Consider the following 13,528-nt stretch of genomic DNA (forward strand, 5'->3'; position numbering starts at 1 on the left):
AAATTAATTTGTTAGATATTTTATTATATTTTAATTTATATCAGAGACAAAATCGTCATCTAACACTAAAGGTAAGAAGTTCACACTTTTGGTGTAATACAAGAATTGATTAGAAATTGCTTCTCCCATTAATTTAATAGTCTTTAATCACAATGATCCTATAATTTTGTATCAAGATCAGGATAAATGTGAAATGATATATTATATCATATTATATCTTAGAAAATCAATTGATAAATAAATAAGTGCAAAGATATGAATATTACAATGCACTATAGGAATTACATTTGCATGTCAAAATTCTATGGAAATTCTTTTTTCAGATTTGTAGGATATATGTGTTAGCTTATAATAAATACTCCGTAACAAAACCTCTTTCAACTTAGTTGAGGAATATCTTTTGTATGATTTACCTTTGTAGGAGGATGGAGTTAAAGAAATAAGAAGAAGACAATAACAGTTACATCCATAAAAAAATCCAGACTGGCTCAAGTCAACAGAGTAGTATTTGACGAGAGGTAGTTTCTTAGATGGTGAGCAGCCCTCACTTCCAACCCAAAAGGTTGCGAGTTCGAGTCAAAGGGGTGGGAGATTCTAAGAAGGGTAAAAAAAAAAGCAGTACTTCCGTGCACAACCCTCAAACCTTCAAGATCTCAAGTTCTCAAACAGACATAGCCAAGAAAGTTCAAGAAATGAATGTTAAAGACGCACTCATATACACAAATATAATAAGAGACAATTAGAGATAGACACAAACCTAACTTGAGGAAAGGGTTCATACAATGTTTTTGTAGAATTAGCAAAATGTCACAAATATTAAAATACATCTAACATAATGTTAACTTACATTGGAAGTATAACTTAAGAGGAAGGATTAAAAAGAGTACAATTTTCATCAAAATCTGACCAAGAAGAATCTCTAGTAATGGATATAATCAGATGATAATGAGAATAGTGCAACAGAGCTATATAATACTAATTAGTTTTGGAAAACGGAATAGTCAAGTTAAAAAAATTAATATTCAAAGCACCACCTCACATTCTCTAGGAAATTTGTATATGACTAAGTGAAAATTATAGTTAATGTCATTAAGTTTGTTGATGTACATTGTATATTACTCACATTGCATGCATAGTTAATGGGCAGTGGAAAAGACTCAACGGAATTATTTTTATTTATTCACAATATTATTAAAATTTAAGATTAGATAGATATGATTTAATTAAATTATCACTTAGTGTAGGGGTAAAATGGTAATTCAACTTTCAAAGTTGGAGCTTCCCACTTATAATAATATATGATATGATTAAAGCTAAAACCTATAATTATTGGAACAGAAAAAGCTAAAACCTATAATTATTGGAATAAAACCTATAATTAAGATACTCAAGTCTCTAGCAAGCACAATTTGATCATCATTTTTTTATTACTCAAATTCATGAAAAATCATCGTATCAAAATAAGATAATATTCTCCACTAACCTAAGCTACTTATTACAAAAGTATTCTTAATGAAATAAAGATATTTTTGATTAAGAGTCCTCTATTTTCAACAATATCATTTTGCTTTTATAATCATTTTCAAGCTTTATGTCTCTGTTCCATGCAATGATGACAAATCTGCAAACTCATTTGCTGATTTTGATTCAGATCTGTGTTGATTCTCTCGGACTCATCATGTAACTGATACGTTTACTGACTCACAAATCCGTATTGCTCCAAAAAAATCCGCAATTTTCACTTCCCGCATAGAGTTGATTATCTGTGCAAAATGTTGCGGCTGTGGTGGAGGCCGGAGGGAGGTACAAGATCCCCGAAAGAATCTGGCTTGACGGCGGCTTACATCGATCAGAAAGGACGGCGTCGTAGAGGAATATCGATTATATACTCGAGCATGACATGTTATAACTTTAGGGTTATCAACATCCAGGAGAATTTCAGTCCCTCTGGGATGCGAACGCAGTGTAAAGTTCACCGGTGGGCCTTTGTTGTATTTCCGAAGCCGGTGTCCTTGCCTGGAAGAGGGTAGTGTTGCCGTGAATAAGGAAGAGGCGGCGGCATGATGGATTTAGTGATACGGGGAGAAACTCTGGTATGCATTTTCTTCACTCCTCTGTTTAGGGATGTAAATTGGTAACAATAACATTCTAATCCCATTTATCACATAATCATATTACTCATTGTGTTTCAATTTTTTTGTCCACTTTCATATTTAGCTCATTTAAAAAAAGAATGCTTCTTTACTTTGTTTGCAACCCCTTAATTCAATTTTTCCCCATACATTTTGACATATCCTTAATCCAAGAGCATATGATTCAAAAATTTTCTGTTTTCTTAAACTCAATGTCAAGTAAAAGCTAAACGTATTTTTATAAGATCATATATAACTGTATCAATTTTCATTCAATATCTGCAAATAATGTTTGCACAGACCAAAAATATTGCAAATTGAGAAAAAAAAGTAAAATTAGAGAAAGATGGTAGAAACACTATTTTTCTTTTTTTATGCCATCAGCATCTGTTTAGGGGATATGATTTAACAGAGTTCTGTGGAATGAAATAATTCAATGCATGAATTCATTGTTAAGAAACTCAAATGAAGTAGTATCTTTGTTTATGTTAAAAAATAGAACAAAAAAAGAAATTAGCACATAAGATGCCAACTTATTTTTAGATTACATAATATTGCTGCATAAAATATGAAAGAATGGGGTATATGGAGAGGTTTATGAGATAATATCACAATAAAAGAGCTACAGATAATTAATAGTATTGAACTTATAATGCAGGTGCCTAGTAGATAACATTATCAAGAGCAGACAGAGACCATAGTTATGGATCCTTCATCAAAAAGATAAAGACGATAGTTATGGATCGAACATAATGAAAGATTTTAGGATCACTACTGCTTGGAAGACGAACAGTAATATGTTCAATTTGACACCATACGTAAGTTCCCAAGCAGCTTCCTCTTGCATTAACAATTACAGTAAGGCAATGGCATCGGCAGCTACATACATAATCATCTCAAAATCCAACCGTCCAAGTTAATTACTTCTGACATCTAATTGCATCCTCATTCTCATACTTGATGCCATCTCGGAGTATTGGCCAGTCAGAGAGGTGCATGTTGGTGTGCAAGCTATTACTACTGACCAAGTCTAAGCTGAGCTGTTTCTGAAATTCACCTACTAGATAGTCAGCATTAAATAGAATAAAAAGTAATTTAGCGATTGGGGGAATAAGTCAACCAAATCAATTTTGTCACTGAGTTCATTTTTTTTTTTGATTTGGTCAAACTTATGAGGAAGCTTTACTAACTTGTTGTAGCTATAAGTCTTCTCTCTCAATAACCAAAAGGCATATTTTCAACTAATGCTCTTTGAAAACTTTATCGTTGACTTTTGTTTCTACATTCAGAGCTAAGGTATTTGCTGGTAGAAGTTTATAAAGCCCCCTGATACTGAAGCCATATATCTAGAGCAACACAGTTAAGAGAGCTTTAGATACTTCTCTTTAAGGTGATTACTGCTTCTTGCCCAACTCTCAGACTACTTTCTACCAGAGTTTTTAAAATGCAAAATCCAAGATGCAGCTTTCTAATTCTTTTCATTCAACTTGTTTCCATCATTAGCTTTTGCTCCTATGCAAGGCAAATAAGAGGTGAAGATAATAAAACTAGTGCTTTAGAGGTGGATGTGGGCATAATTCTTGATCTGGAAACAAATGTGGGAAAAGTAATGAACATATCTATCTTACTAGCCCTTGCAGATTACCATGCCAACGCTAGTCGCGGTGCCATTAAGATAGTTCCTCATTTCAGGGATTCCAAGAGAAATGATGTTGAAGCAGCATCTGCTGGTAAATTTAGCTCCATGATTTAGTTGTGTTAAACTAGCATGTCTTACTCTTTCTGCTTCACGAGTCAGATATATTCTGGAAGTTGGTCATTCATGCACTATTTTCATAAGATACTCTCTTTTCTCTAGAATATTGGTTTTCCTGTTTAAGAAGGAATTTTCAGATAACTTCTTACAGTCTGATTGTGTATATGCAGCCATAAACTTGCTAAAGGATGTCCAAGTGCAAGCTATCTTTGGGCCACAAATGTCTACACAAACTGATTTTGTGATTGACATAGGGAACAGAACAAAAGTCCCTATCATTTCTCCAGCAACAAGTCCTTCACTCTCAGTCAAGGAAAATCCCTTTTTCATTAGAGGAGCACTTCCTTCTTCCAGCCAGACTAAAGCCATTGCAGCAGTTGTCAGAAACTATGATTGGAGGCAGGTTGTGATCATCTACGAGGATAGCTCCTATGGAACTGGGATAGTTCCACATCTGACTGATGCCTTGCTGGAAATCAACACTTTAGTCTCCTATAGAAGTGTTCTTTCTCCTTCAGCCAATGATGATGAAATCCTCAAGGAGTTATACAATTTGAACACAAAGCAGACCAGGGTATTCATCGTGCACTTGCAACCATATCTTGCCTCACGCCTTTTTCTCAAGGCCAAAGAAGCTGGAATGATGAGCAGTGGATATGCATGGATCATCACAGATGTGCTAACAAGTCTTCTGGACTCGGTAGATAATTCAGTCATTGAGTCATCAATGCAAGGTGTTCTTGGTATAAAACCTTATATTCCAAGATCAAATGAGCTAAACAATTACACGAGGAGATGGAGAAAGAGATTCCGTCAAGAGTATCCAGACATGGACCCAGTTGAGCTCAATGTTTACGGACTATGGGCATATGATAGCATCACCGCATTAACAAAAGCAATAGCAAAAGTGGGCACTACCATTATCCCAAAATTCAAGAAAGCTGACACTAGAGAGAATTTAACGGACTTAGATGCACTTGGAACCTCAGAATTTGGTTCTCTGCTCCTTGACTCTATGCAGAATACAACACTAAAAACAGGACTAAGTGGTGAATTCCGTATCATTGATGGAGAATTGCAGCTATACACATATGAGATTGTGAATATAATTGGGAAAGGAGAGAGAAGCGTTGGATTCTGGACAGAGAAGGATGGCATTTTGCATAAACTGAAGATGAATAGTGAAACAGCTAAGAGTATGAATGAGCAACTAGCAGCCATCATTTGGCCCGGTGAATCTACTATTGTTCCGAGAGGCTGGGAAATACCCACCAGTGGGGAGAAGTTGAAGGTTGGAGTTCCTGTCAAAGGAGGGCTGGAGCAATTTATTAAAGTGGAAATCAATGCCAAAACACAAGCAGTAACTGTAACTGGTTTCATTCCAGATGTCTTCAAAGAAGTCATCGAACATTTGCCATATGCCATCCCTTATGAATTTATTCCATTTCCAATAGATAGCCCCACTTCTCAAGACTATGATGATCTTGTTTACAAGATCTCCTCAAAGGTAATATCCAATTCTTTTTTGAATTAACCTTTTTGGCTGAATACGTCACATGCTCCTTTCCAGGACTTCCATATCTACTTTCTTATTTGACTGAGATCAACCATAAATACTAAAATAATCGTTGTTTGCTTAAAACAGGAATATGATGCAGTTGTAGGTGATGTGACCATTTTAGCGAGCCGAGCCAAGTATGTGGATTTCACATTACCTTTTTCAGAGTCTGGCATATCTGCTGTTGTGTCGGTAAGGAATGACGATAGAAAGAATGCTTGGATTTTCTTGAAACCCCTAAAGAGCGAGCTTTGGATAACAACAGGAGGATTCTTCATCTTCATTGGTTTTGTTGTTTGGGTACTTGAACATCGTGTAAACAAAGAGTTTCGAGGACCCAAACACAAGCAAGTTGGGATGATATTCTGGTTTTCCTTCTCAACTCTCGTTTTTGCTCATAGTAAATATCTAACACAAAGCAAATTATATACAAAAAGCTTTAGGATTTATCCTTGTTTGTCAAAAATAATATATATGGCTGGTTGTTTCAGGAGAGAGGGTAACTAGTAACTTTACAAGATTTGTGCTGATTGTGTGGGTTTTCGTGGTTCTGGTGCTGACATCAAGTTATACTGCCAACTTAACATCTATGTTGACAGTGCAACAGCTCCAACCTTCTATAACTGACCTGAATGATCTCATCAAGAATGGAGAATATGTTGGGTACCAAGAAGGTTCATTTGTCAAAGACATCTTGAAGCACATGAAGTTTGACAGTTCCAAGTTCAGAAGTTATAGCACATTGGAAGAGTATAGTGATGCCCTCTCAAGAGGAAGTAAAAATGGAGGTGTAGGTGCAATTGTTGATGAACTACCTTATCTCAGACTCTTCCTCAACAAGTACTGCAGGAAGTATATTATGGTCGGTCCGACATACAAGGCTGCTGGCTTTGGATTCGTAAGAATGTCACACTCCAGTGATATTTCAGAACGATTTCACATTTGTCTAATATGGTTTATGGTTTACTCAATAATTTAATCTTTTATTTTCCCCCAACTCCTGGCAGGCATTTCCAAAAGGATCTCCTTTGGTACCTGATGTCTCAAGAGCAGTCTTGCTGGTGATGGAAGGAGAGTTTATGAATAACATAATACAAAAATGGTTTGGGAATGAAACAGAATGTCCAAAGCAAGATGGAATGGCTATAGCATCTAGCCTCACACTAGATAGTTTTAAGGGCCTTTTCCTCATAACTGGTGTATCAGCAGGCTCCGCTCTTCTCCTATTCGTCCTCATCTTCCTTTATCAGAATAGAGAAATCTTAGCCACTGATGATTCAGTGTGGCAAAAGCTTTGTGCAATAGCAAATGCCTTTGATAAAGAGAAAGACAACCGTAATTCTATGTCAGAAAAGCCATCTGAAGGCAATGAAATTCAAACAGCTACGCTGTTTACAGAAAGTGAAGCTTCTACTGAAATATTGCCCAACTTTTCTTTGCAAAGCCCAGAAATCAGAATTTCCGACGGCCTAGGAGCATCCCCTCCACCTGAAGGATTCTCTACAACAGAACCTGGAACTCCAGTTCATGAAAACATTACAAGGATAACTGAAGAGAGATAAGCTAGGTTTAAAATAGTTGAACCATATTATATTTGCATCAAGATGCGTCTCTAGTATTTAGACCTTCAACATCTTACAATTGAATTCCTTGCACTTTTGTAATATGCATTCAAAATTTAATATTTATTGAATTACTTTCCATGTCAAAATTAAATTTCCAATTTAAGAATCCCTTTGAGTTATCAGAAAGGATCAGATTGTGTAACTATGAAATTCTGGAAGACAAATTTCTACCAATGAATATTTGAGAAAGGAGCCATTATAATCTTCCTCTGAGGAGTTGATTACTTAGATCCTCACTCAATTAACAATTATATCGCATCCATTTTAATGTGTTGAATTGTCTTTTTGAAATAATTATTAGTTGAGTAACGATCTGAAAAATTCATTTCCGTCCATGTTTTGTGTTTTCTACAGTGAGATATGTGACTGCCCCCTTCCTTGATGGATGCCTTTTGAGTCACGAGGGATCAAATATTTGTGGTTAAGTGTGATCCTTATGAAGAAACAGAAGGAGATGCACACCGTTAGATGACGGTAACGAGAGAGAAAAGGAAAGGAGCAGTTTGTTGATAGGCCATTACCAAGAATTGTCATGGTCGAATGAATAAGATTTCTCTAACTTAACTAGTGTTTTGAGTTTAATTATGCTTAATGATATATAAGATTTCTCTAGCTTAACATTAACTCTATAGCGAATATTGTGTCATCTGCAAATAGCATACGCCATGCAGTGCTTTTAGAAATCAAAATTACCAAACATAAGTTGTCTAGTAATATGTCCACACCTAGGTATATATGATCATAGCAGAGAACTATGATTATCCACCCATTGTTATGGATAATAAATAATGAAAGATTATAGGACTAGCATTACATGTTAGAGAGCTTCAACATCATATGCGTTATTTCCAAGCAGCTTCCTCTTGCATTAACAATTACTCCCTGTCAATTTTAAAAAGAATGACTTACTTTTCTGTTTAGTCTATTTTAAAAAAAGATTTTTTTTTTGCAATACTTTAATTTCAGTTGTTTTACGTGACATAACTCTAATTTAAGACTAAAAGATTGAAAAATCATATTTATTCCTTGTCCAATTGTTGGAAAACAATGGTTTCTTCTACTTATTGGTCTAATTGTGGAATTTGTAACTGAGCTAAATTTGTTAACCTTCTAATTTCTATGCCTCAGCCAAAGTTTGGGAAGTCCGTTCAATATAGAAAAACTACATCATTAGGCATACTTCACTATCATATATACTATTATATTCTATACTTTTAAAATATTACGTCACTTACCACTACTTAAGAGTTTCCTATCAGAGGAAAATACATTTGATTACATGTATTTTTGTCATAAGATAGACAAAAATAGGGAGATAAGGCAGCGAGATGAGGAAAGAGGCAAGCGAGATTTGTTATGTATTCCAGATACATGAGAATCACACTATATACACGTTAGATACATTTATGTGCATATATCTGGTGTGGTTCACATGTATCTGGAATACCGAGAGAGTGAGATGGGAGAGAGGTGAGGGATACGAGCGAAATTTGTAATGTATCTGGATACATGCAAAGTCACTTAGTTACATTTATCTAGAGCAAAATTACACCTAATGTAATCTTGACCCTAAGTAAACTCAGATACATGTATCTGGACATGCCAAAATCTGATAAGATACATGATACTGCAAACTAAAGTGTATTTGAATAATCAGGTCTTAAACTAGTTGTATTTTGATGTATGTTTCCTTCTATATATCCTCTAGATAGTACACATAAAAAGTAATTGGGTATTGAGGGAAAGGAGTACCAATCAATTTTTGATTTGGTCAAAACTGAGGGGTAGTAAACTTACTAGCTTTGTTGTAGCATATGTGAAAAGTCCTCACTTTCAATAATCAAATGAATACTTAATTTTCAACCATTTGTTCTTTGACTTTTCTTTCTGCATTTATGGAGAGTTTGGTCTATTTAATTATAGGAAAATTTATCATTCTGAATGGTTGTTATCTTGCACAAACACAACTGCTTGCTACCAGAGTTTTTTCAAATGCATAATCCAAGATGCCACTTTCTAATTCTTTTCATTCAACTTATCTCCATCATTAGCTTTTGCCACTATGTAAGAGGTGGAGATAATAACACTAGTGCTGTAAAGGTGGATGTGGGTATAATTCTTGATCTGGAAAGAGATGTGGGAAAAGTAATGCACATATCTATTTTACTAGCACTTGAAGATTATCATGCCAACACTAGTCGCCGTGCCATAAGGATAGTTCCTCATATCAAGGATTCCAAGAAAAATGATGTTGAAGCAACATCTGCTGGTAAATTCAGTTCCATGATTTACTTCTGTTGAACTAACATGTTTATCTTACTTTGGGTAAATTTTTATTGTTTGATTGTGTATGTGTAGCCATATACTTGCTAAAGGATGTCCAAGTACAAGCTATCTTCGGGCCAATAATGTCTACACAAACTAATTTTGTGATTGACTTAGGGAACAGAGTAAAAGTCCCTATCATATCTCCAGCAACAAATCCTTTACTTACAGTGAAGGAAAATCCCTTTTTCATCAGAGCAGCACTTCCTTCTTGCAGCCAGACTAAGGCCATTGCAGCAATTGTAAAGAAGTTTGATTGGAAGGAGGTTGTAGTCATCTATGAGGATAGCCCCTTTGGAACTGGGATAGTTCCACATTTGACTGATGCCTTGCTGGAAATCGGCACTTCAGTCTCCTATAGAATTGTTATTTCTCCTTCAGCCAATGATGATCAAATCCTCAGTGAGCTATACAAGTTGCAAACAATGCAGACCAGGGTGTTCATTGTGCACTTGAGACCTAAACTTGCCAAACGCCTTTTCCTCAAGGCAAACAAAGCCGGGATGATGAGCGATGGATATGCATGGATCATCACAGAGGTGCTAACGAGTCTTCTGGACTTGTTAGATCATACAGTCATTGAGTCATCAATGCAGGGTGTTCTTGGTATAAAACCTTACATTCCAAGATCAGATCAGCGTAACAATTACACAAGGAGATGGAGAAAGAGATTCCGCCAAGAGTATCCAGACATGGACCAAATAGAACTCAATATTTTCGGGTTATGGGCATACGATAGCATCACGTCATTAGCAGAAGCAGTAGAGAAATTGGGAACTACTGCTATCCCAAAATTAAAGAAACCAGACACTAGAGAGAACTTAACAGACTTAGATGCACTTGGAACGTCAGCAGTGGGATCTCTTCTCATTCACTCTATGCGAAACACAGAGCTAAAACAAGGATTAAGTGGTGAGTTCCGCATCATCGATGGAGAACTGCAGCCATTCCCATATCAGATTGTGAATATAATTGGGAAAGGAGAGAAAAACATTGGACTTTGGACGAAGAGGGATGGCATTTCGTGCGAACTGAAGATGAATGGTAAAACAGCAGCTAAGTGTAATAATACGCAACTAGGAGCCATTTTTTGGCCTGGTGAAACTACTATTGTTCCGAAAGGCTGGGAAATGCCCACAAGTGGGAAGAAGTTAAGGGTTGGAGTTCCTCTCAAAGGAGGGCTGGAGCAACTCATTAAAGTGGATAGAGATCCAAAAACACAAGCAGTAACAGCAACTGGTTTCTGCGCAGATGTCTTCAAAGAAGTCATCCTATCTTTGCCATATGCTCTCCCTTACGAATTTATTCCATTTCCAATACAAGATCCCCTCACTCTTCCAGACTATGATGATCTTGTTCACAAGATCACTTCTCAGGTAATATATAATCCTTGTTCCAATGAACCCCTTTCGCTATATATCTTACTAACATGGTCCTTTCTGGGACTTCCATTTCTATTTTCTGCTATTACAATCAACTATATATACTGGAATAATCATTGTTTGCTTGAACCAGGAGTATGATGCAGTTGTAGGTGATGTGACCATTTTAGCGAGCCGGTCAGAGTATGTGGATTTCACATTACCTTTTATAGGGTCAGGTATTTCTGTAGTTGTGCCTGTAAGGGATGATGATAGGAAGAACGCTTGGATTTTCTTGAAACCTCTAAAGAGCGAGCTTTGGATTACAACCGGAGCATTCTTTGTTTTCATTGGTTTTGTGGTTTGGGTACTAGAACATCGTGTAAACAAGGAGTTTCGAGGACCCAAACGCAAGCAAGTTGGGATGATATTTTGGTTTTCCTTCTCAACTCTCGTTTTTGCTCATAGTAAGACGCTAACTCAAAGCATACTATATACGAAAGATTTAGGATTTCTCTCCTTTGCTTCTCAACAAATCATATATATGGATGGTTATTGCAGGAGAGAAGGTAACTAGTAACTTAACAAGATTTGTGCTGATAGTGTGGGTTTTTGTGGTTCTGGTGCTGACATCAAGTTATACAGCCAGCTTAACATCTATGTTGACACTGCAACAGCTCCAACCTACTATAACAGACCTCAATGATCTCATCAAGAATGGAGAATATGTTGGGTACCAAGAAGGTTCCTTTGTCAAAGACGCCTTCATAAAGCGCATGAAATTTGACAGCTCCAAGTTCAGAAGTTATAACAAATTGGAAGATTTTGATGATGCTCTCTCAAAAGGAAGCAAAAATGGAGGTGTTGGTGCAATTGTTGATGAACTACCTTATCTCAGACTCTTCCTCAACAAGTACTGCAGGAAGTATATTATGGTCGGACAGACATACAGGGCTGCTGGCTTTGGGTTTGTAAGATTGTCGCACTCCACTAATGTTTCAGACAGTGTTTACATGTATTTAGAATGGTTTGTTGTTTGCTCAATGACCTAATCTTTTATTTTCCCCCAACTTATTGCAGGCATTTCCAAAAGGATCTCCTTTGGTACCTGACGTGTCGAGAGCAGTCTTGAAGGTGATGGAGGGAGAGTTTATGAATAGCGTAATACAGAAATGGTTTGGGAATGAAACCGATTGTACACAGAAAGATGAAACGGATATAACATCTGATAGCCTCACGTTAGATAGTTTTAAGGGACTTTTCCTCATAGCTGGTGTATCAGCAGGCTCCGCTCTTCTCCTATTCTTCCTCAACTTCGTTTATCAGAATAGAGAAATCTTAGCCACTGATGATTCAATATGGAAAAAGCTTACTGCAATTGCAAAAGTATTTGATCAAGAGAAAGACGACTCTAATTCTACGTCAGAAGAGCCATCTGAAAGCAATGCACCTAAACTGCTCGCAGCTATTGAAGCTTCTCCTGAGATATTGCCTGACCTTCCTTCGCAAAGCCCAGAAATTAGAATTTCCGATGGACTAGCAGCAGGGTTCTTTACAACAGAACCTGGAACTCCATTTCAGAAACCATTACAGGCACAATTGAAGAAAGATGACACAAACTGTTGGAGCAATGCCATTGGCTGAGAGTCTGCTGCTCTGCAAAAGACGCGCACCAACCACAGCAGGTGTTGCAGGTTGCAGCTTTTAGACCGCTGTTTTTCTATGTGCATCAGTCTCTCCTGAGATTCCAAAGTTTGTTAAATCATCAAAATTTCAGAGACACCTTAAAATAACAATTAGTACTTTGTTTTCTCTTCACTACTTGTGTAGAGGATATAATTCAATGAAACCAGATCATATATATTTCTTTCAATATGTGCAAATAATGTTTGCAGAAACCAAAAATATTGCAAACTAGTGCTGTTAACAATTTAATACTAATGTTACCAATCTAAAAAAAAATGCAAATTAAAAAGAAAAACAGGTTAAAGAGATGATAGACAGGGTTCTAATTTATTGTGGTCATAACAGAAAACGACCTCAGCAAATAATCATAAATAATCGAAGATTATAAAATCACCTCAACTGCATGGAAAATAACTTCAACATCATACACGTAACTTCCTGAGCAGCTTCCTCTTGCATTAACAATAACTCTCTCCATAACTCCGTCCTATTTTATGTGGCACCATTTGACTTGACATGATATTTAAGAAAAAAAGAATGACTTTTGAACTTGTGATCTAAAACAATCCTTAGACATTTGTGTGTTTATAAACAAATTCATTAAGAGTAAAAGAGAATTTTGAGTGAAATACTTAAGTATGTCATCAAACTTTGAGAAATGTTTGTATATGTCATTCGTTAAAAAGTTGGCTCTTCTATGCCATTTTCATTTGAGAAAACTTCATTCATGCCATTATTTGTTAATTGAAATAGCATAGATGAGAAAAATTTTAACGGATGAAATAAATGAGCCTTTTTTTAAAGTTCGGTGGCATATTTGAACTTTTTCCCTTTTAAAAAATGATTTAATTGATGACGATAAAATGATTTTACAAAACCAAAATATTTTTTAGTTAAAAACTAATGGTATCGATCCGTCTTTTTTCAAACGAAAATGACATAGATGAACTAAACTTTTAATGAATGACATAGATATCTCTTTTCTCAAATTTAATAGCATATTTGAGTTTTTTTCCTTGTTTATAATTATAATAAGATGCCGTTATTTTTTGAAACAAACTAAAAAAGCAAGAACGTCACGTAAT

General features: G+C 35.9%; 2 protein-coding genes across 2 annotated transcripts; both read left to right on the forward strand.

Annotated features, from left to right (window-relative positions):
* Positions 1 to 1,529: 1,529 nt before the first annotated feature.
* On the forward strand, positions 1,530 to 7,190 carry LOC107023367 (glutamate receptor 2.8-like). Its single transcript, XM_015224044.2, has 7 exons — positions 1,530 to 2,093; positions 2,791 to 2,950; positions 3,422 to 3,862; positions 4,059 to 5,395; positions 5,534 to 5,846; positions 5,938 to 6,344; positions 6,454 to 7,190. Exons 3-7 carry the CDS (start codon positions 3,577 to 3,579, stop codon positions 7,006 to 7,008), a joined length of 2,898 nt encoding a protein of 965 aa, XP_015079530.1. The 5' UTR covers positions 1,530 to 2,093; positions 2,791 to 2,950; positions 3,422 to 3,576; the 3' UTR covers positions 7,009 to 7,190.
* Positions 7,191 to 8,949: 1,759 nt separating this feature from the next.
* Positions 8,950 to 12,630, forward strand: LOC107023366 (glutamate receptor 2.8-like). Its single transcript, XM_015224042.2, has 5 exons — positions 8,950 to 9,340; positions 9,430 to 10,772; positions 10,912 to 11,224; positions 11,319 to 11,728; positions 11,838 to 12,630. Exons 1-5 carry the CDS (start codon positions 9,013 to 9,015, stop codon positions 12,399 to 12,401), a joined length of 2,958 nt encoding a protein of 985 aa, XP_015079528.1. The 5' UTR covers positions 8,950 to 9,012; the 3' UTR covers positions 12,402 to 12,630.
* The last annotated feature ends 898 nt before the right edge of the window (positions 12,631 to 13,528 follow it).

The sequence above is a fragment of the Solanum pennellii genome, chromosome 6, assembly GCF_001406875.1.
Source record: "Solanum pennellii chromosome 6, SPENNV200".
Classification (NCBI taxonomy): Eukaryota; Viridiplantae; Streptophyta; class Magnoliopsida; order Solanales; family Solanaceae; genus Solanum; species Solanum pennellii.